The 22,341-nt window shown below is 42.6% G+C and overlaps 1 protein-coding gene and 1 long non-coding RNA gene across 2 annotated transcripts in view; one reads left to right on the top strand and one right to left on the bottom strand.

The window, feature by feature from the left end:
- The window catches only part of LOC122809579, a 230,405-nt gene extending 222,256 nt beyond the window's left edge, over positions 1-8,149 (bottom strand). The window contains exon 1 of the long non-coding RNA XR_006365926.1: positions 7,904-8,149. This is a non-coding gene — a long non-coding RNA (uncharacterized LOC122809579). The remainder of the gene's footprint in view (positions 1-7,903) is intronic.
- Positions 8,150-8,267: 118 nt separating this feature from the next.
- LOC122809578 (heat shock cognate 71 kDa protein) lies at positions 8,268-21,431 on the top strand. The gene is made up of 9 exons (XM_044081177.1): positions 8,268-8,403; positions 14,671-14,880; positions 15,880-16,085; positions 16,529-16,681; positions 16,979-17,534; positions 18,310-18,512; positions 19,061-19,259; positions 19,457-19,689; positions 21,113-21,431. Exons 2-9 carry the CDS (start codon positions 14,676-14,678, stop codon positions 21,296-21,298), a joined length of 1,941 nt encoding a protein of 646 aa, XP_043937112.1. The 5' UTR covers positions 8,268-8,403; positions 14,671-14,675; the 3' UTR covers positions 21,299-21,431.
- Positions 21,432-22,341: the final 910 nt, after the last annotated feature.

Below are 22,341 nucleotides of genomic sequence, written 5' to 3'. Positions count from 1 at the left end.
CTAATCTATCCAACACGTTTTAGGACCAATTACTCCAAAATTGTAAGTTAGGACAGAAGTCAAAAAACCAAACTGGTTTATAGTCTGAATGTTGTTCCTAGAGTTCAGTGCAGTTTTCAGGATTAATAAAGTCTCCTAAAGTATTCTTTAATAAGTTTCATTCGCATATGTTCATGCTTATTGGTGATCCTTTACCAGTTCCAAAATATTTACACACTTCCTCTTGCTCAAGTTCTTTTATATCACATTCTTATCCCAAACTGATGTTTTCTTGGTGCTGCAGTTTTCCTGCTTTAAAGGTTGCTTTTGCACATGACCAAATGACAGTCTTATATCATCTGAAAAAGTTTTGAAAACTTGCAGCTGTGCTTTCAGCTCCTCATCCGATGAGCTATACAATTTTAAAATCAACAAAGAGAAGATGAAAAGTAGTTATACTTTGTCTTCTAGGAGCCAAATTATACCCGTAGCCTAAGCTGTTAAGTAGACAGCTTAATGGGTTAAGCGCAAGATAGAATAGAGGTGGTGACAGAGTCACCGTGGAATATCCCCCTTTAAATTTGTATCCCTGGGATAATTTGTCCCCTTATAACGGCTTAATTGCAAAGCAATCTGCCACTGTAATGTAATTGATCAGTGCAGAGTGCATCTTATACATTTTTAAGCACTCTTATCTATGAATGTAGGATACTATCAAATGTTTTTGTGGTTAATCCATGCCATACTTACATTCTTCCCCTTTTTACAGTTCTCCACTATGATTTTAACAATATATGATCCTTTGTTCCATATTACTTTCTTTTATTGCCCTTTTGTTCTTTTGCCATAATTGAATTTTCTTCTAAATAACTAAACACTATCAGCATCAATTCCATTTTATAGTTTATATGTAGTCAGAAGACAAATTATAGGTCTATAATTTTTAGGGTAGTTTGCAGGTTCACTCAAGTAGGAGCATTATGTTTTCTGTTCTTAGCCAGGCCGGTATCTGTTTGGGGTGCCCAGATAAATAGATTTTACTCATGACTACATCTTCCTGCAAAGATGTTAATACTTTTAACCAGATGTTAGGTCCTGCATCTGGGCCTGGGGTTTTCCTTAACTTTGTTTCAGTCGCCATGGCTGTTATTTCATCCCATTTGATATCCTGTGCCTTTAAATGTCTTATTTTTTCTTTTACTTCTATCCATTTAGCATCTTTGTCATGTTCCACAGGATCTTCACAAATTCTTCTCCAAAATATATCAATTTCTTCTTTTTTCCCCATCTATATGGGTTTGAAAATGACCCATGAGGATTAATAATTAACATATTAACAAAAACTAAATAAGTGATAAGAAAGGTTTCAGCATTCATGTATAAAGACTAACTGAAGAGCATATAGAAACAATAGATTGCACTACAAATTCAGTGCAAATAAGAAACTTGACAGCAGTAGCTTAACTGATTGTAAATGAATTACCACTTGGTAGCTTATTATAGAATAGCAACAGTATTTGACTATTGTTTTTCATAAAAACAAAATCAAGTAGTAGTATGAAATAATTATATTTTTTAATGTATGCTTTGTAGTAGTATCCATAATATTGCATGTATTCATTCTTGGAGACACACCTTCCCCAAATGAGTGTCACGGGAACACCAGCGTCTATCCCGGTCCTCAGTGCAGTGGAAGCAAGGCTTTGAAAGTAATCCTGGACATAGTGCTCAATTCTTTGCTCAAGAATCTGGGATAAAGCTAAAAATAATGTGGGGGGGGGGGTCCAAAATCAATGACACTTACTCTAATTCACCCAGGAAGTTAGTAGAAAAACAGTTTTTGCATAAACATAGGTTCATACTAGGCTATCTGCCCTAGGGCATTTATAAGCCAAGCCAGAGTATGTTTGGCTTTCCCCACCCATTTTAAATTAATTTTGCTATGCCCTTTTTCGAGGTTAGTATACTGTGCCTCTGTCTAACAGTGACACAGAAGTGATACCCGGGGTAAACCTATGATCTCCCATCCACTCATCAAGATTCCTCTTGAAGAGAGTCAATGAGGGACTCTGCCTAACCTGGACTGGGATTTTATTCCATAGTGAAGGGAGCCTCTGGGTTATGAATCTGTCCCTCCAGCATGTCCTATTTATTTCAGTGCTGAGGTTCAAGTCTCGAGCGTGTAGCTCGATGGGATTTGGATTTTTTGAGGTGCAGCATGTCCCTTAATTCCGGGTTGGACATGGCCTTATACGTCAGGCACAGGTCACCTCTGAGCAGGCGGTATGCCACTGAGTAGAGCTGGAGTTTCTTTAACCGGGCAGCATATGGCATCTGTTTGAGCCCTTTGATCCTCTTGGTGAGGTACTTTTGGGGTCTTTCCAGTTGCTGCAGGTGTTTGGTAAGGTACATCCCAAAAGGGGCATTGTACTCGATTATGGATTATGGGCCTGATGAGGGATGAGTAGAGAGGCACGATGACCTCCCCTAATCTAGATGTGAATCCCTTCATGATTAGGTGGGCAATATAAAATGTTTTTCTAACCACTTTGGCCACGTGGTTGTCAAATGAGAGATTGCTATCAACTTGGGTCCCCAGGTCCCTAATGACTTCTTCTGTACTTAATGGATTACCACATATGTGGTAATTTGTGCGCACTTTGTTTTTGCCAAAGGGGATGACTATACACTTTTTGGCGTTTAGCTTGAGGCCATGGCTCTGGCACCAGTTGTCTGTTTCTATGAGGCCCTTTTGGAGGATGCTTGTGTCGGCTGGAGAGTCTATTATGGTGCCCAGTTTGCAGTCATCTGCCAACTTCGTCAGCCACAGTCCTTCCGTGTTGGCCTGTACCTCAGATACTAAACAAGAGAGGTCCCAGGGCTGAGCCTTGTGGGGATGCAACTTGTAACTGGTTTGGGGTCTGACATGGCTCCAGCAATTCTAACCATGTGGGTTCTGTCCTTGAGCCAGTTTGCAACCCATCTAGTGACATAGGAGTTTATATTTAAGCTGGTGAGCTTATCTATAATGCCTGAGTGGGGTATTGTATCGAAGGCTTTTGCGAGGTCCAGATAGGCTGTGTGGACCACCTTCCCTTCACAATGGCCTTGGTGACTGTTTCAAAGAAGTCAACCAGGTTTAAGAGGCAGGATCTGCCCTTAAAGCCAAACTGGGTAGGATCCAGTGTCTGTAGGTCCCCAATATCTTTATTTATGAGGTCCATGATGATCCTTTCCATAGCTTTGCAGACCAAGCTAGTCAGGCTTATGGGGCGATAGTTTCCAGGGTCCCGTTGAGGCACCACCTTTGTGGAGAGGGACCACTGTTGCTGTACGCCACTCTTTGGGTACATATCCTGTAGTAAGGCTGAGATTGAACAGTAGTTTTATGTTTGGGTTTAGCTCTTCTTGGAGTTCATGTAGGACGCAGCCTGGGACACCATCTGGTCCCATTGATGCTGTGTTTTTGCTTTGGAGAGGGCGGCTCCCACCTGAACATCTGAGATGTCGGGGCAGCACTCTGCTGGGATAGATATTTGCCCTTCTGGTGGGAGGGGAGAAGTTTGCGCTGAACCTGTCAGCTAGGATGTTGGCAATGTCTGTGGGTTCAGTGTATTTTTGTCATTTTGGACTAATTCTGAGCATATCTGGGAATTCCCACCCAGGTTCCTAACATAACTAAAGAAAGCCTTGTGATTATCTTTAGTGTCCTGTGCAATTTTTCTCTCGAAGCTGGCCTTTGACGATTTTATGAGTGCCCTTAGTTTTTTGCTAATACTGATCAGAGATGCCTTCCCTTTTTGGGATTTTGCTCTATCATGTAGTAGCTTCCTCCTTCTATTGTATAGTTTGTTTATGGCTGGGGTCCACCAGACAGGTCGTCTGCCTTTGGAGGATTGGGTCTTGGTTTTATTTGGGATTGCATGATCCATGCATTCCTGAAGGTGTTCATAGAATGCATTTATAAAGGATTCTGTGGTCTGGGCTGTATTTTCTACAGGCCCGGGAGCATAGAGTCCCCATGTTGGTGATGATCAGGTCCAGTATGTTTTCCCCTCTTGTGGGAGTGGTAACAAGTTGTTCCATAGCATTTGAGTTTATGAATTCTAGGAACCTTTGGGCAAGGGTGTTGGAGCTAGAGTAATGCTCCCAATCTATGTTTGGGTAGTTGAAGTCGCCCAATATAATGGTGTTTGGAGAGACCTTCATATTTTCCAGTGTTCTCAGGAAGGCCGAGTGGGGTTCCTGGGTTTGGGAGGGTGGTCTGTAGCACGCTATAAACTGGAAGGCAGTTTTACCCACTGTTAGTTGCACATGGATAGTCTCTGATGCTTTGTGCTTTGCCTCCAACCTGGAGGTGTGGGTATCTTTGATGAATATCGATACTCCCCCTCCTTTTGTGGTTCAGTCCAAGTTTTGGGGCCGAAAAGCATGATATGAGGTATAACCTGGTAGTGCTGAGGTGCTCTCGTGAGTCCTGAACCAGGTTTCTGTTACTGCACAGATATCGATGTTCTCCATGCTAAGGAGAGTTTCGAGTGCGTGCATCTTGAGGTTTAGACTTCTAGCATTGAGTAGCATTACTCTTAGTTTCTTATCCCTTGTGATACCTGTGGAGGTGGGTTTGTCTTTTGAGCCTTGCCTAAAAAAGGCACTATGGGGGTAGCAAGAGCCTTTGCCAATATCCAAAAGCCCAGGGGTGACAGGTGCAAGCCGTCCCTAGCAAAGCATCGTGGCTTGTCGTGCATATCATCCCAAGCTGACAGGCATTGGATCCCCTTTGAATGACACCAATACTTAAGCCAGTTGTTGAAATTGATCATCTTGTCTTCATATTGTGGCATCATTCTTGGTGAGGGTAAGATGCTACTCAAGGTCAGGGTCATACCAGCCTGGGCTACATGCTCAGAGAGCTCCTCTAGGTCTCTTTTCATGTAGTCCAGGGAGGTACGCCTCAGGTCATTCACACCAGCATGGACAATGACTGAGTCATATTTGTACTTGCCTTGGAGTGACCTGAGTGCTTGTGTTATGTGGCGGATCCTAGCGCCAGACAGGCTGCTCACCGTGACCTTCTCCTTGTTCAGCCTGGTGAGCGGGACGTCAGTGTGCCTGACGATAGAGTCACCTATTACAAGTGTATCAGGTGTCTTGTTTAGCCTTAAGGGCTGTGACTGTTCGGCACACTGGCTTTGTGAGATATGTGTTGCACGTGTTTTGTTTTGGGGTAGCGGTTGCTTGGGTGTCTGCTTTGGAGGTCTCTGCTGCTTAGGCAGATCTTTATTTAGTGCCTCGCAGTATGTTTTTGTGTGATTATGTGTTTGGTTTGCTGTCGTGGTAGGTCTATGTGAGACTGGAATTGTAGTGAGTGTGGTTTCCTTCTCCTCCTGACTGGTTATGCCAGTACTGAGTTGAGAGAGCTTAGCCTCCAGTTTGGCTATATGGTTGCATCTCTCACATGTGTTGGAATTTGTTGGGAGGAGGAGAGGGTTGTCTGTGTACATGAGGCAGTTGTAACATTGCCTCAAGATTCCCATATTCACCAGCTGGACCGGAGAGGAGATTGACAACTGACCTTTGAACATGCTAGAATAATATTGGGAATTCCTTTATAATTGAAAACAAGGGCCAATGGGGAGCGAGGGTGTAGTGCTTTTAATTTTTAGTGCTGACTTATAATTGCTTTAATGAGCAAGTGCCAGGTAACAAGTGCAATGTGTTACAGGTAACTTAAATGCAAAAACGACAAACAGTAACTTTCTTTCAAGCGAAGCAAGGAAATAAGTACAGTAAGCAATGCTGATATCACTAGGGATCCACAGAAGCGCTGAGAAGCCGCGTTTTAGGTGGAATTAGCGTTCCAGGGAATGCATTTTCTGATCTCTGGCATTGCTAACAGACTGTACAGTAATGCACCAGAAAAATCCAAAGTTTTATGAGGGGCAAGTCAAAAATAGGAAGCAAACTTGGGGGGGGGGTGCTGAGAGCTATGATCCTGGATAGGATAGCAGTTCATCACAAAGCACATGCATACATTCACACACCACATGTACACCTGCAAGCAGTTTAAGGAATATTTTTGCAGAGGTTTAGACCTGCATGGTGCTACACATGGATGCTGTGTCAGTCCAGGCCTTGACCCCTACTGTCTGACACTCAGCAAATCACTTAACCAGACATTGCTGACAAGTAGCACATGAAATTGGTCTGTGAGTCCATGAAGCTCACAACATGAACAAATATTTTTCTATGTCTGACAGTTGGTAAGTCACTAAGAAGCGGTTTCTTATAATCAGGGCTAGAGTCCCTCAGTCACCATTAGCCTGTTGTAGAACTCTGAACAAGTCAGACAATACTCTAAAGCAGTACAGAAAATGGGCTACGTCCTCAATAGACTCCTGGGCCACATACCCAGTAATTACATACAAACTTATAATTCAACTGCAGTTATATGTTCGTAATTTGAACTGAAACTGGAGTGGCCATTAAAAATCAACACTGATGCAGCGATAGGGTTACCACCTGTCCCACTTTGCAAGGGGCAGTCCCTCTTTGGGCAGTTGTGTCCTGCAAAAAAAATTGAGAAAATGGCAAACGTCCTGAGATTTTAGGACAAAATCATTGCCTATATTTTATGTAATAGTTGAATAAAACAGTTATTCTGTATCTGAAACACCTAAATGTTATAAGAAACAGAATAAGCAACTAAAATGCTACAAGTATAAGCTTTTATTTAGGCAAAAAAGTTCTGTCTGTGGTACTGGCCGTGGGTATGTTTCGCCCTGCAAAATCAGACATTTGTACCACAAATGTCCCACTTTGTGCATTTGAAAAGGTGGCAATCCTACACAGCGAGGGCATGAAGACACTGAAGAAAAGGAACCCCAAGCAAGACCCAAACTGATTTGCCACTGTGTTCACCTAGACATAGTAACATAGCTCTCAACGATCCCAGATTTTGACTCAGATTCTCAGTCCCTCTTAATTGCCCCTAAAAAACATTAACTTTTGAAAAGGTGGTCAATTACATTCAAGAATAACAAAAATTAGTTAAGCGTCCCAGATTATTTCTGGATTTGTCCCTGGTTTTAGACGACAGTACAAGTCATAACCTTTTGGCATAAAAAAATAACCCTATCTGGACAATAAAGCCAAAAATAACTGGGAGTGGGGGGGGGAGAGGGCACCAAAAAGGAACACTTTTTTTGTCAAATATTACTCTTATAAACTTAGCAATTTATTTGCGTTAGAATGATTTTTCCCCTGAAGGGTTTATCCTTCAACAATTAGCAATAAATAAATAAATAAATAAATTATGAAGAACAATCCCAAAAATATGAGGCAAAAAATCTGGAGAGTTAAAAGCTATGCTTAGTTAGTTTTAATTAAAATCAACATTAATTTCCAAAATTATGTCAAGAACTTACGGGTGAGTTAAAATACAAACTGAAGACAGTCACGTCATTGGTAGCATACTTACAGTCCACTCACCGGCTTTTGTTTGCGTCTTTCGGCTTTTTTCCCGGGTAGGGGTCGCCACAGCGGAACTCCGGTCCGCTAATGATTGGCAGTAGAGTTTTACGTGCTGGCTTGCCGGGCCTAACGCACAACCTTCAACACGCTCTGAGAGTCGAACAGGCAACGTCTAACTGTGAGGCGACAACGCTACCGCAGCACCCCCAACGCAGTGTAGGACACACACACCAACTAGTGACTGCAAAAAACGTCTACTTGTAGTCCTCAAGTACATTGCGCAAACTTACTTCGTCTTTTCCTAAACGCTACCTAAAGCAGCGCAAATGTTTGTTACAGAACATTTTACATGCAACCAGCTTCTTTCACATCCACAAATGTCTGAAATGTAAACATCTCTTTCCGGAAATACGTTAAAACAGCACTTCCTAAAATGTGCGTTTATACAAACCTTATAGTACAATTGGGCATGCTTGCGTATACAGATCCATCCATTCATCCTCAACCCCTTTTCCCATTTTTGCACAAGGGGGTCGGGGGTGTCACTTCAACACTAATAATCATCTAGGACCAAGATTTATATCAGTGTATCACAGTAGTTCATCCATACTCGTACAGTGTCACACCTAGTGCCAGTCAGTCTACCTGATAGCATGTCTTTGCATTGGGGGGAATAAACCGGAGAATCCAAAGGAAACCCATTACACACGTGAATGAATTGCTGTCAAACTCTAGCACTGCCCATTAGTCCTATTTTTTAATAGTCTTTCTTCGCCATTGGCTGGTGCTCCGTGTCGTATTGCTTCAGTGGGCGTTCCATGTCTAGAATGTTCTGTCGGTGTATTTAAGAAAAGTGTTAGCTAATCGTTCAGCCTCATCAGATAGTTGTGGAGAAGAGGTGCTCTGTAACAGCAAGCAGCACTTTTATTGTATAGTTTATTACGCACACAGGTAATTTTTTAAGTACTTTTTTTTCCCTTATGTTAGTGGATTTTAGGACTGTAGAACTTTTAGTAGTACCCGGAAGTGTTTTATTTTATTGTTAGTTGAATTGCTAACTGGTGTAAAAAAAATCTGTATACGTTGAGAGAATATTCGTTAGTTATGTGTTTACTTTGTGGAGCTGCTACTGTATAGGATAGTTGAGAGAATACTCGTTATTTGTCAGCTTTTAAAGATTTGTCGTTTCTTTGCTTTGTGGAGTTTCATTCATTCAAAATGGAAACCGGCTTATTTGCCGCATAAGATGGCCGCGTATGTCAGCTTTAAGGCGGTACCCTACCTATCGTGCGATAGCATAGGGGGTAATAAAGCTGTATAATCTTTAGCTACTGGGATCCTTTAGTGGGTACCTTTTAGTTGTATAGACTTGTTAATTGCACTCCCAATTAACGCGAAATGTTGCTTAAAAGTTGGCGACCTGCAACACGTTATGGAGAGGTCGGTGTGATGCTGTAATAAGAGAAGATATTCTTGTAAATGTTTTGTGATGCTAGAAGGCCTTAATGGGGCGTTAGGGGGTGGGATGTATTTTTCTGAACATCCTGCACGGAGGGAAGAGGGGGGTCACGCATGGTTACAAAACCGGCTTTTTTGGGGGGGTACCTTGACCAGAGATTGTTGTAGCTTGTTAAATGTGAGGTGCTGAGTGAGGCAGGTTTTAGCTTCCTCGAATGATCAGGATTTTGCGGGAGTGCTTGGGTCTCCCGAAGTCTAATTGGCGCTCTTTCACTGTGACAAAGGTTATTCCTTGTTCGGAATACCGTTGTTAGGATAGAAATCTAGTTCTGCTTTTTGTTCGTGTCACTTTGGAGTGACATTAAGTTTAACCACGTGCTGTCTTTAGAGTAGCCCGTTTACAGGGGCTCTCAAATTTCGAAATGTCTTGGGGAACGTGTTGCCGCTGTCGGTCCTCCTTTGAGGTTTTGCGCCCTGTGACAACTGTTACTGGTAGCTATAGTGTGTAGTGGGCGTGATTATTTCTCGTAATACACTTACGTGTGATGACCGGCACTCGTGGCCGCTGCCACCCCACGTAACAAGTTGTACAAGCTTCCACGTCAGACTGCCTCGAAAGTAATTACGTCATCTCCACTTGTGTTCAGAGGAGGCCTACATTGACCCCTTGTGTTTCGTTAAGCTTTCACGTTGCATTGAATGCACTCTGTTCCTAACTCTACTGCTGTAGGTCCCATTACAGCTGGTGGCTTATAATTAACTGTTGTGCTGATTGTTCATGGAAGCTCCCTTCGTTTCGTTCTTGAGCACGCAGAATTACTAGGAGGAGGCATGCTGCGAGTATTTGGTCTGCACAAAGTGGCACTGCTGTAGGCAAACAAATCTAAATATCCTCGCCCTCTAAGGACATGGTGGTGAAGCACCTTAACTGTAATAGCACTTAGAATTTACTATCGGTTGAACATTCCTGGTTTTTGCTGCTTAACAGATTCCCTTGGGGTAACCTGCAAAGGAAGGACACTCACTATCTGTTAGCTTGAATTTACCCGAGATGAAAAATGCTGGTCTAAGGAGATGGGGTTTAGTGAAAGGAGTGAATGTGCTTCAACTTGCAGCATAACTAATAAAATGGGAAGTGATTAAGAGCAATAGGGTATAGTCTAACATATGTCCCACTTGTGAAGGACAGTCCCTCTTTGGGGAGTTGTCTTTCAAAAAAACTTAAACAATGTTTCTTGCACAAGTTGAGTTATACAACTATTAAGTACTGGCTGTGGATATTTTGTCCTGGAAAATCAGAAAATGTCCCAGTCAGACTGGTGACAACCCTACCGAGCATATTTTGAGATGGGGTAACCTCTTCAGAATGCCTCAAGTGGGCCATTGCTTTGCAGGGCTACATATAGGTTCATACTAGGCTATCTGCCAAGGGCATTTATAAGCCTAGCCCATAGTTATGTGGCTTTCGCCACCCCTTTAGTTTGAATTAAAACTATGCCTATCATTTTGCTGTGCCTCTGTCAAGCAGTGACACTGAAGTAATCCCTGGGGTATATCTCCCGTCCATTGGTCAAGATTCCTCTGAACAAGGCCAGCGAGGTGCTCTGCCTCACATGTACCAGGATTTTGTTCCACCGCATAGGGAGTCTGTGCGATGAATCTGTCCCTCCAGCACGTTCTATTTATAACCATGTCAAGGTTTAAGTCTCCTGCCCTTGTGGTTCTGAGGTATCTAGATTTTTTGAGGTGAAGCATATTCATCAAATCTGGGTTTGACACTGCCTTATATGTCAGGCACAGGTCACCTCTGAGCAAGCGGTATGAGACTGAATAGAGCTGGAGTTCTTTCAGTCGGGCAGCATAAGACACATTTTTGAGACCCTTCCTCCTTTTGGTGAAAAACTTTTGGGGCCTTTCAAGCTGCAGCAGGTGTCTGGTCAGATGCATTCCGAACGGGGCATTGTACTCAATCATAGGTCTAATGAGTGAGTACAGGGGGACGATGACCTCCCTTGATCTAGATGTGAATCCCTTCATGATCAGGTGGGCGATATATTTTCCTAACTACTTTAGCAACATGAATGTCAAACGAAAGGCTACTGTCAACCTGGGTCCCCAGATCCCTGATGACTTTCTCTGTGCTCAGTGGATTGCCACCTATATGGTAGCTAGGGGTAACCTTGTTTTTCCCGAAGGGTATGACTATGCATTTTTTGGCATTTAACTTCAGGCCATGGCTCTGGCACCAGTTATCCATTTCTGTGAGGCCCTTCTGGAGGATATCTGTGTCAGATGTGTTTTCGACTATGGCGCCCAGTTTGCAGTCATCTGCAAACTGTCAGCCATAACCCTCCTGTGTTTGCTTGTACTTCAGAAAAGTAGATGCCGAACAAGAGTGGACCCAGGACTGAGCCCTGTGGGACACCACTTGTGACAGGCTTTGAGTCTGACATGGCTCCAGCAACTCTGACCCTGTGTGTTCTGTCACTTAGCCAGTTTGCAACCCATCTTGTGATGTATGGGTTTACATTCAAGCTGAGTTTTTCGATGATACCTGAGTGGGGTATTGTCGAAGGCCTTTGCCAGGTCGAGGTAGGCTGTATGGACTGCCTTTCCCTCATAATGGCCTTGGTGACTGTCTCGAAAAAGTCAACCAAGTTTGAGGCAGGATCTGCCTTTGACACAGCCAAACTGGGTTGGATCCAAAGTCTGCAAGTTCCCTATGTCTTTATTTATGAGTTCCATTATGATCCTCTCCATGGCTTTGCAGATAAGGCTTGTCAAGCTAATGGGGTGGTAATTTCCAGGGTCTGTGGAGGCACCGCCCTTATGAAGTGGGACCACAGTCGCCGTGCACCACTCCTTGGGTACGTATCCTGAGGTGAGGCCAAGATTAAACAGCTGTCCTAACTGTGGGTTTAATTCCTCGTTGAGTTCGTGAAGCACACAGCCGGGGACACCATCTGGTCCCATGGATGCTGTGTTTTTTGCCTTGGTGAGGGCAGTTCTCACCTGGGCGTTGGAAGATGTTTGGGGGGCTACAATCCTCTGGAATAGATGTCTCTCTTTTTGGGGGGGAGGGGGGGGGAGTTTGCACTGAACCTGTCAGCCAGTATGTTGGCAATGTGTGTAGGTTCAGTAATTTTCACATCATTTTGAACTAATTCTGAGCATATCTGGGAGTTTCCTCCTAGGGCTAAAGAAGGCCTTATGATTGTCTTGGCGATTTTTCTCTCAATTTGCCTTGGATGATTTTATGAGAGCTCTTAGTTTTTTTACTTATAATGATCAAATGTGTCTTATTCAAGGATTTTGCTCTATATTGTAGTAGCTTCCTCCTTTTGTTGTAGAGCTTGTTTATGGCTGGGGTCCACCAGACTGGACGCTTGCCTTTGGTACAGAGTTTTAGTTTTGTTTGGGATTGCCTGATCCATGCAGTCCTGTAGGTGCTGGTAGAAGGCATTTGTAAGTGATTCAGCGGTTTGTGTAATGTTTACCACTGGCTCAGGGGCCTTAAAGGAGACCACACTAGTTTTTTTAAAGTGTGAAATCGGCTTTTGAGAAGTTTTTCACTGGTCTTTTTTGTTTCAGGTGGGGGCGTGATGAGGACCTCCAGCAAGATTAGTTTATGATCTGATCTCACCAGTGAGGAGTATACTTCCGGTGTTGAACATTTTGATCCCATGTTCGTGATGATGAGATAGTATGTTTTCTCCTCTTGTGGGGATGGTGATGGTTCCATGGCATTTGAGTTTATGAACTCCAGGAATCTTTGGGTTAGGGTGTTCAGGCTTGAGTAGTGTTCCCAGTCTATATTAGGGTAGTTGAAGTCACCTAGTATGATGGTGTTTGGAGATACATTTATCCCCTCCAATGTTTTCAGGAAGGCCATGTGAGGTTCCTGAGTTTGAGAGGGTGGCCTGTAACATGCTACAAATTGCAGAGCAGTCTTGCCTATGGTTAATTGGACCTGGATGGTCTCCGATGCATCGTGCGTTGCCACCAACCTTGAGGTGTGGGTGTCCTTTATGAATATGGACACCCCCCCTCCTTTCTTGGTGTTGTCTGGATTTTGGGGCCGGAACGCATGATATGAGGTGAAACCTGTTGGTGCTGGGGTGCTCTCAAGAGCCTTGAACCAGGTTTGTCACAGCACAGACATCTATGTTCTCCATATTGAGAAGGGCCTTGAGTGCGTGCATCTTGAGATTGAGACTTCTGGCATTGAGCAGCATTACCCTTAGTTTTTTTACTTTTTTGTGTTCTAGGGTGGTAGGTTTAGAATTTGAGCCTTGCCTAAAAAAGGCACTATGGGGGTGGCAAGAGCCTTTGCCAATATCTGGAAGCCCAGGGGTGACGGGTGCAAGCCGATACCTGCTCTTTTAGGAAAGACAGGGGCTCTAATTTTAACAAAAACCCATCTGTTTTGGGATTTTTTTTTGAGCTGCGCATCTTGTAGAATCTAGGTTTGAATTTGAGGGCAGTTGCTACTCCTGTACTTGCTCCAAATAAGGTGTCCTGTTATGCAAAAATGTACAAATTACTCCATTAATGTGCATATCTAAGACTGTCCTCCCTATTTTTATTGGGAGGAGTACACTTTGACAAGTGGAACAAATCAGTCTCCTAGATTAGCTAGTTAGTGACTCATTCAGTCCTGTCACCTGAGTTGCTGCTGGGATACCAGACCTGATTTAGTCTACACATGTCCTTCATTAAAGGGGAAATATGTAGTCCAATGTGGTAATCTTTCAGACATTAACACTTCCATTGTATATTTAACCCAGTAATGGTGTTTCCTTATTGCGTTGGCCAGTAATGCTTCACACTCTTGCATTAAGTAATTGGTTAACTCTACCTAATGGAAATATTTCTCTGCTGTTTACATGTACTACCATTTCTGTTTGAAAGTAAGGGAGCTTTCCCACACCTTGCTGCAATCCTACCCTCTCTGCACAAGAGGGTGGCAGTGTGCAAAAGTAGCAATGACTAAACTGTCTCCAGTGAAATTTGACTGTCCATGTGTTGATAGTAATTTTGGGTCATGTTGAGTTGTCTATTGAATACCCATGTTGGGTTGTCTATTGAATACCACTGCTTTTTGAGCAAACCATTCAATTTTTAAGAGTAGATGCAGAAGGGAATAGCCTTGCTTACCCTCCAAAAAACTGTCAAATTACCCAACCTGTTATCTGTACCAACTAACTATGGCCCATTCCATTACCTACCTGAAAACTGCCCTGCACTTAAAGACCTAGTTCAGGTAAGTACCTTGGGAAACTATTAGGCCCTCAAGGCCAATGGCACCTTTGGGAATTCCCTATTCTCCAGTAAAATGTCTAAAACCTTGCAATCCCACAACGCATTCTAAATGTTGCTCCCAAATTTAGGCTACTAAATTAACAGCCAATCATTGGCTATTTTGAATTTGCATTAACTGTTTGCCATACTACAGCCTGTATATTCTTACTTGTGTAATTCCTAATGTAGGTCTTTACTCAGATTTATTCATGTGACTACATGTTAACACATTAAAATGCAAAATGTTCTTGTTTGTTCTGTTTAAATGGTAGCATTTCATAAGTGGGTAGTTTGACTACTGAACACTATTTCAGAGCTGGAATGTATGTAGATTTTATCAGGGCTGTAGTCTCTACTGTATGGTGGATCATAACTTTAAATGTAAATCTATGTAATCTGAAGAAAATTAATTTCCTTTAATGTAGTAATGTGGATTGACTTTCTTTCTCTCTACAACAGGCAGAATGTCTAAGGGACCAGCAGTTGGAATTGATCTTGGCACAACCTACTCTTGTGTAGGTGTATTCCAGCATGGTAAAGTTGAAATTATTGCCAATGATCAGGGTAATAGAACTACTCCAAGTTATGTGGCTTTTACAGACACAGAGCGGCTGATTGGTGATGCGGCAAAGAATCAAGTTGCAATGAATCCAACAAATACCGTTTTTGGTAAGAATTGTGGGTTTTTTCTCACCCTTTGTAGTATGTGGGTAAGGGGTTAAGTGCTTTTTGTTTAGATAATTTCACATTTGCACATGAAACTAAATAGACAGAAATTGAGTAGCAGTGTCTTATTTAAATTTGTTGACTGGGAGTGTCAGACTGGACGTGGGTCCATTTTCAGCAGAGGCCCAGGGAGAAAAGCTCCACAGTAAAAAAAAAAAAAAAAAAAAAAAAAAAAAAACACTAGTTGCATTGGATTACATAGCTATTAACAATTTAACATAGAAATTACTTGCAACATATTTACAGATGAAGAACATAGTAAGTCAGTCTTGCTGCTGAACACCCTGCAAGACCATGTGACAACCTTTGGAGACTAGGATTTGTGTTGCTGGGGTTGGTGCTTGGAGCACTGCCTCTTGTGGTGTCCTTGCTGTCCCTCTGTGTGTGGTAGGGTTGGGGAGGAAACTAGTTAAGCCACCCACATGGCTTCTGGGTTATGACCCCCTTAGTTGGCTGCTGCTCCCTGGTAAGGAGCAAAGGGGCCAATAACTAACTGCTGTGGCAGTAATTCAGTCACACACTCAATTCAGTCACATACTCGGTGTGTCTACTGTTGGACTAGTTTTGCTCACTGTTGCACTTGAACTTTTTGTGCAACGTGGGATCAGGCTAAAGGGCAGTCTTCATCAAATGCAAGTTTCTATGTTTTGTGCCTAAAGCTACCTTAACTAGGCCAGTATCTTCTGGAGTAAATTGAAAAGGTGTTTTTACACAGCTTGAGCTCTGTCCATCTGGTCCATTTGTATTTTGGTATGGTCAGATAGGGATTGCTTTTGAAGACCTCTATTACCAATCTACAAAAATATATGGCCTAGATAATCTTGGTTTCTGCAGTGTATAGTTTTAAGTAAGTCTTAAATGGGGCTACAATTTGGGACAAGCTTGTGCATTTACTGACCCGAGAACTGCATGCTTCTGATGCCACTATTTTTTTAACCACAGATGCCAAGCGTTTAATTGGTCGTAGATTTGAGGATACTGTGGTTCAGTCGGATATGAAGCACTGGCCCTTCATGGTAATTAATGAGAGTGGTAGGCCCAAGGTCCAAGTTGAGTATAAAGGAGAGCCAAAAACATTTTACCCAGAAGAAGTCTCTTCTATGGTCCTGACAAAGATGAAAGAAATCGCAGAAGCTTACCTTGGGAAAGTAAGTAGTATGCTGTAAACTTTTCTCCTTTTGCTCTTCCTGTTCTAGTAACTTCTATAGAGGGTGTGTTATCTTTAAAAGGTTGTTTCTGTAAGATATTTTTGCTAACCCAAGTATAGCAAGTGACTGCTTATCTAGGTCACCAGGCTGCAGCCACAACTTCTTGCATAGCTTTGTATGTAATGATTAATGCAGATATTTGCAATTCATAGTAAACATCCCTTAAATGGGTTTAGTTTTACTGGATTCCTTATACTGGGCAGTAATTTGCTTCCTGTTTCATTAAAGAGGTTCTTGTAAGTGTGGTGGAGAAACTAAAGTACTTTGCAACTGAAATGGGTTGTACGGTTTCACTCTTCCAATATTGAGACTGGGTGAGGAATATGCACGTTCAGCTTGAGTCTTGGATGCCCTGGACACTTACTTTTATGTTTTCTATTTAGACTGTAACCAATGCTGTGATCACAGTGCCTGCCTATTTTAATGACTCCCAGCGCCAGGCAACAAAAGATGCCGGGACAATTGCAGGGCTGAATGTGCTTCGTATAATCAATGAGCCAACTGCTGCTGCCATTGCTTATGGCTTGGACAAAAAGGTATGACTTAATTATAATTATTAAATGGTACTAATTTCTGTAGAAAATTAGTAAATAGCTAAGTTTTCTGAATGTGCATTGTGTTCAAAACAGTTTGGAGTTTGAACTAAAGAGCTTTCTTTGGTAATAAGGTAGCCTTCTATTCTGCACTGGCATTTTAAGAGCCTGCAAAAGATGAGTAAAATGAGTATGGAAAAGTGGTAGACTTCTGTGTATTAGTACAGCCTTTGTGGGACAAGTTATACAAAGTAGTTTGGTTTTTCTTGTTTCATAAATGTTTTTCTCCCCATGCTGCAGGTTGGTTCTGAAAGGAATGTGTTGATATTTGACCTTGGTGGTGGCACTTTCGATGTCTCCATCCTGACCATTGAGGATGGTATCTTTGAGGTAAAGTCCACTGCTGGTGATACACACTTGGGTGGGGAAGATTTTGATAATCGAATGGTAAACCACTTCATTGCAGAGTTCAAGCGCAAGCACAAAAAGGACATAAGTGAGAACAAGAGAGCTGTCCGCCGTCTCCGTACTGCCTGTGAACGTGCTAAACGTACCCTTTCTTCAAGCACTCAAGCCAGTATTGAAATAGATTCTCTCTATGAAGGCGTAGACTTTTATACATCTATTACCAGGGCTCGTTTTGAAGAACTGAATGCAGATCTCTTTCGTGGTACACTGGAGCCTGTGGAGAAATCCCTTCGTGATGCCAAGCTAGACAAGGCACAGGTCCATGATATTGTGTTGGTTGGTGGGTCAACTCGTATTCCCAAGATTCAGAAGCTATTGCAAGACTTCTTTAATGGCAAAGAACTAAACAAGAGCATCAATCCTGATGAGGCTGTAGCCTATGGTGCAGGTAACTTAATTTACAATTTGTAATGGTTCAGAATTTAGTGGTCCATGGGGCCCAGGCTTACCGTGATTGTATAAAGGCTTCTTGCAGTTGAGGAGGATATGCCAAGAATCCAAATATTTACAGGGTGGGTTGAAGTACCCAGATCTGAACAGTCCAACTTGGGTATTGGTTCAGAGTAAAGCTTTTGAGTGTACTGGAAAATCTGGCTTGGTCAAAGAACCCACTCATTGGAGGCTAGGAGGGTAGTAGTAGTTGTATGGGATGGGAAGAAGGCAGTTGGGTCAGTTGTGAAAGGGGGGGGGGGGGTTTGCAGAGACCAAAGTCAGGATTTTAAGAAAATTAAGGACTGAACATGAGGCCTAGCCAGTAGCTGGTTGGCTGCTCCTGCTGGCACGGACTAATGCTGGATTTTTGGGCTGCAAGGCTTGTTTCATGGCAGTGTAACCACACCCACATGCAGATCAGATGTGCCCCGGTGCAGTTTTGGCTAATTAAAATAGCCTAGAGCTGCAGGCCAGTGGTAATTTGTCAGATTCACTTGGACCCCTTTTTGTCACCCCTTACAGGTGCTTGCAATAGCCTTCTATGGGAGTAACTAGTTTTAAGCCAATATCTTTAGCTTTTAAGTTCACCAATTTGTTATGTAGCTGGTCTGGAGTTGCTTTTACTTAGCTCTGCCAGTAGTGGGGAGAGGGTTATTCAATGAATGTTTTGTATTGAATTGGCAGTGGACAAATTTGAAGTAACTTGACACATTGAACTATTTTTTTTCCAGCTGTACAGGCAGCAATTCTCTCTGGAGACAAGTCTGAGAATGTTCAGGACTTGCTGCTATTGGATGTAACTCCTTTGTCGCTTGGTATCGAAACGGCTGGAGGTGTTATGACTGTCTTGATAAAAAGGAATACTACAATCCCCACCAAGCAAACTCAGACATTTACTACATACTCTGATAACCAGCCCGGTGTGCTAATCCAGGTAAGTTTCTTTTGTATTAACTGGTCTATAGTTCATGAATGAAGGTGGTGCCCTTTAAGGGTGAGTTGATTTGCGCACATTGGATGCATGTTTAACTTGTGTAGTTGTCAATGGTGTGGTTCAGCTGCTATGGGCTGGGGTTTGAGATGCATGCAAGTGTTCTGCTGTCCCACCCACATTACTGTGCCTTGTGGATAATTTGTTTACTCCTTTGCAGACAGAACTGGTTTAATGCTTGTCGGAATATTTTCTGAATTAAATGTGAGCAAGATCATATTGAATGTTATCCACAGGGTATTTTCCCTGTTTGTGGCTTTCTGAAACTAGCTTTCCCTCTGGTAAGGGAGTGAGGGTCCTGCTTTTTTAACATCCGGCTCCTATGTACTTTATTTTTTTGGTTTTTATAAGTTGAGGGCATGGCTTGATTTTCCAGAAGGCCATTTGCATAAACTACTTTAGTTCTGAGGCCTGTGATTTGAGTTGGTGCAGTATTTTGGCTACTGTGTTACTTCATATGTGATTCTGAATCTAGTTAACTTTTGTTTCAGGTCTATGAAGGTGAGCGAGCAATGACAAAGGATAACAACATCCTAGGGAAGTTTGAATTGACTGGCATTCCACCAGCTCCTCGTGGTGTACCTCAGATTGAGGTGACATTTGACATTGATGCCAATGGTATCCTTAACGTATCTGCTGTTGACAAAAGCACTGGAAAAGAGAACAAGATTACAATTACAAATGACAAAGGTGAGTTGCATAGCCTGCACACTTGGCAGCCCTCAAATGTATTGAGCCATGTTCACCTAGCCTATAGTATTGCATTGGCAGTTAACTGCTGCTTGGTTGGAATTCCTTAATGCTGAGCTGTTTATGATTGAGGCAGTACAGGAGCTTAAATTGTAAAATGTTGGCATCTACCCTGACATGGTAATCTGCTTTTCTAGGTCGACTTAGCAAAGAAGAAATTGAACGTATGGTGCAAGAGGCAGAGAGGTACAAAGCTGAGGATGAAAAACAACGTGATAAGGTTTCTAGCAAGAACTCCTTGGAATCTTATGCTTTCAATATGAAGGCCACTGTTGAAGATGAGAAACTAAAGGGCAAAATCAGTGATGATGACAAACAGAAAATCTTGGATAAGTGCAACGAAGTAATTTCTTGGCTTGACAAAAATCAGGTATGGCTTGACTCACTACAGCCATGTGACTGTAGGATTTTAGTGCAGACTGTTGCAAGGTGCTGATACTATATGAAACTACTAGTATCAGTTTAGCTGTATATGAAACTTTGGCATCAGGGAGGTAGTGGCTTCATTTCACAACATAAGGCTGGGGCATGGGGCAAACTGCACTCTAGCAAAGTTGTGGCAGCTCTGTCATCTGTCATTTTGACTTCTCTGCAGAAAGTTTGTTCTTTGCATGATGGGGGGGTGGGGTTTGGATTTATATGTCCAACTGGGTGCACAGACTGCATTCAGCAGGAGAAACTTTACTACAGTGAACTCTGAGGTGGGGGCATACCTAAGGCATTGTTATCCTAGGACTGTTTCCTTCTATTTTAAATGGTACTTCTCAACACTAGAATGAGTTCTTGCCATGTCTTCCACTTCATAATTCAAATGAAATAAGCAACGTAAGCTTTAGCACTAGTGGGGGGGGGGGGCAAGACTAGTTGATGCATGATCTATTTTGATTTTAACACAACAGCTGTTTGATGCATGATCTATTGATTTGAACACAACAGCTGTCCTGGTTCCCATTGACTCCCCTAATCGGATTGCCCTAATCTTGATTGCTCAGATGTGGTGGCAACTGTCTGTACTGTAAATCCACTACTCAGACCCGACCCACTATCCTAAGTGCTTTTTTAACTTTGACCAGTCATGGGAGCAACAAGTCCTTTCCCATTCCTTTGTTAAAGGGACTATTGCTTTGTCTAGATTTTGTGGTAGAATAGCACTTCATGTCTTGTTTTATTCACTAGCACACAGTGGGTTAGTTTAAGCAGAATGAAGTCTTTCAGTGAAGCTGTGGAAGCTTGCCTTGGAGGGAAAATCAGTCAGTGTTGTGTATGCTGCTACATATGTAGTATAATTTTGGAATTCAGCAAGGAAGGGTAACATTTGAACCAGGACCCTTTTTTGTGTACTTGTAGCCTGTGATTTAGTCCAGAATTGGTTTTATGGGGGGTGCCAAAGAATGCTGCAGTGCGCCTGGCTTAATTTCAAAGCTGTCTGTGGGTGCAGTCACTTGTGTCACATTTGGCAAAAGGCTGTAACCTTGGCAATGCCCTCATTCTGGTAAATAAAGCAAAAATTCAAGCTACTGACACTTGGTACAAAATTACAAAAATTGTGGCGCTGCAGCTTTCTGGTGGCCTTCATGCCGAAATCTGTTTTGGCTTTGCTACGAAGGACTGGCATAGGTGCCTCAACTTGTAAGCTTCAGAACTGGTTTCTTTGAGAAGGGCAGTGGCACTGACCTTGATTCCTATAATGCACTTGCAGTCTGGAAATGTGTAGTGATTGACAACTCTTAAGACTGTAATTGCTTTTATTAAAATTACTTTGCAATGGTTAATGTAAAGCTTTTCTCTTTTAGACTGCTGAAAAGGAAGAATTTGAACACCAACAGAAGGAGCTAGAGAAGGTTTGCAATCCAATCATCACAAAACTATATCAAAGTGCTGGTGGGATGCCTGGAGGAATGCCTGGAGGATTTCCTGGTGCTGGGCCCACACCATCTGGTGGTGGTTCATCTGGTCCAACCATTGAAGAGGTTGATTAGAGGGTTTGGTTTAAGCCAAGGCTGGCCATTGGCTGAGACTGAGCTGTTTCCACATTTGCATACTTGAAGCTGTATGCTGAGAACTGCATACAAGTTGGCTGTTTCAGTTCATTCCAATAAAAGTGAATAGATACATGTGTGTAATGTCAAATTTTTATTACTGTGGCCTGGCTTGTAGGCTAGTTAGCTTTAGGAATGTAGCAATTTGTGGTCAATTGAAACTGGAATGTTCGCTGTAGTTCATCTTGTGTAGTGGATATAGGTGCTAGTCACTTAAGGCTGTAGTGATTGTTGGGGGAGGGGGGTGACTTGTCTAACAGTCTTGAGGTTGTGCCTGCCTTGGACACTGCCAAGGACTGCCCCATGAAGAGGCTGCAGACTTGTAAGGAATCTTTTTGCTCTAATTCCTGTGTCCTACATCTGAAGATGTCCTTAACTTCACCACTGCAGGTATTAATTACATAAGGGATTCCTTGCCATGAAGCCCATCTTGCAGCCAGTTTACCAAAGACTACAGTAAGTACAGTACACATGACTCTTTGCATAAGGCATAAAGGTGACATTCATGTGTACCATCCTCAGAACTTTGCTGCCAGTCCAAATGTGGAGTTTCGTTTCCTCTCTACCTCCATTGCCTATCTGTGCTTTTGCTATTTTCAGTCCTCTGTTGCAGATGGAATACCCGGTTGGGTTTGTCATCCAGGAAGGGTAAATGTGGTGGCCATTATGGGTAAGGGATTCCCACCTTTATTTGCCTAGGAGCTAGCTTATCACAACTGTACATCTTCAGTCTGTCAAGTTTGTCCCAAAAACCCTTCATAGGACACTTTTCTGTCCATCTTGAAAACCAGCTTCTAACTTCCTGCCCTGAGGGTCATTTGTCAGGGAAGGCCCAGCATCTCACTACTTATCCAGGTTATTACAAACCTGGAGACTTGGTGACTGGCTCTGTCACAGGTAGCACATGCAAAAACTTTGCATGTCTGGTTCAGGGGGTTACCACTGTTGGGGTACAGTTCTGATCCTCAGCTGTAACATGGCTT

Source organism: Protopterus annectens, chromosome 8.part0 (assembly GCF_019279795.1).
Source record: "Protopterus annectens isolate FY-2018-M chromosome 8.part0, PAN1.0, whole genome shotgun sequence".
NCBI lineage: Eukaryota > Metazoa > Chordata > Ceratodontiformes > Protopteridae > Protopterus > Protopterus annectens.
Note: the sequence above shows the minus strand (reverse complement) of the source record. Positions and strands in the feature narration are given on the sequence as shown.

What these genes read in the sequence shown, in the direction of transcription:
- LOC122809578 (XM_044081177.1), top strand. Translation starts at nt 14,676, where the DNA reads ATGTCTAAGGGACCAGCAGTTGGAATTGATCTTGGCACAACCTACTCT. An exon ending in TCCAACAAATACCGTTTTTG is followed by an intron (nt 14,881 to 15,879) that starts GTAAGAATTGTG and finishes TTTTAACCACAG; the next exon opens with ATGCCAAGCGTTTAATTGGT. An exon ending in CAGAAGCTTACCTTGGGAAA is followed by an intron (nt 16,086 to 16,528) that starts GTAAGTAGTATG and finishes TTTTCTATTTAG; the next exon opens with ACTGTAACCAATGCTGTGAT.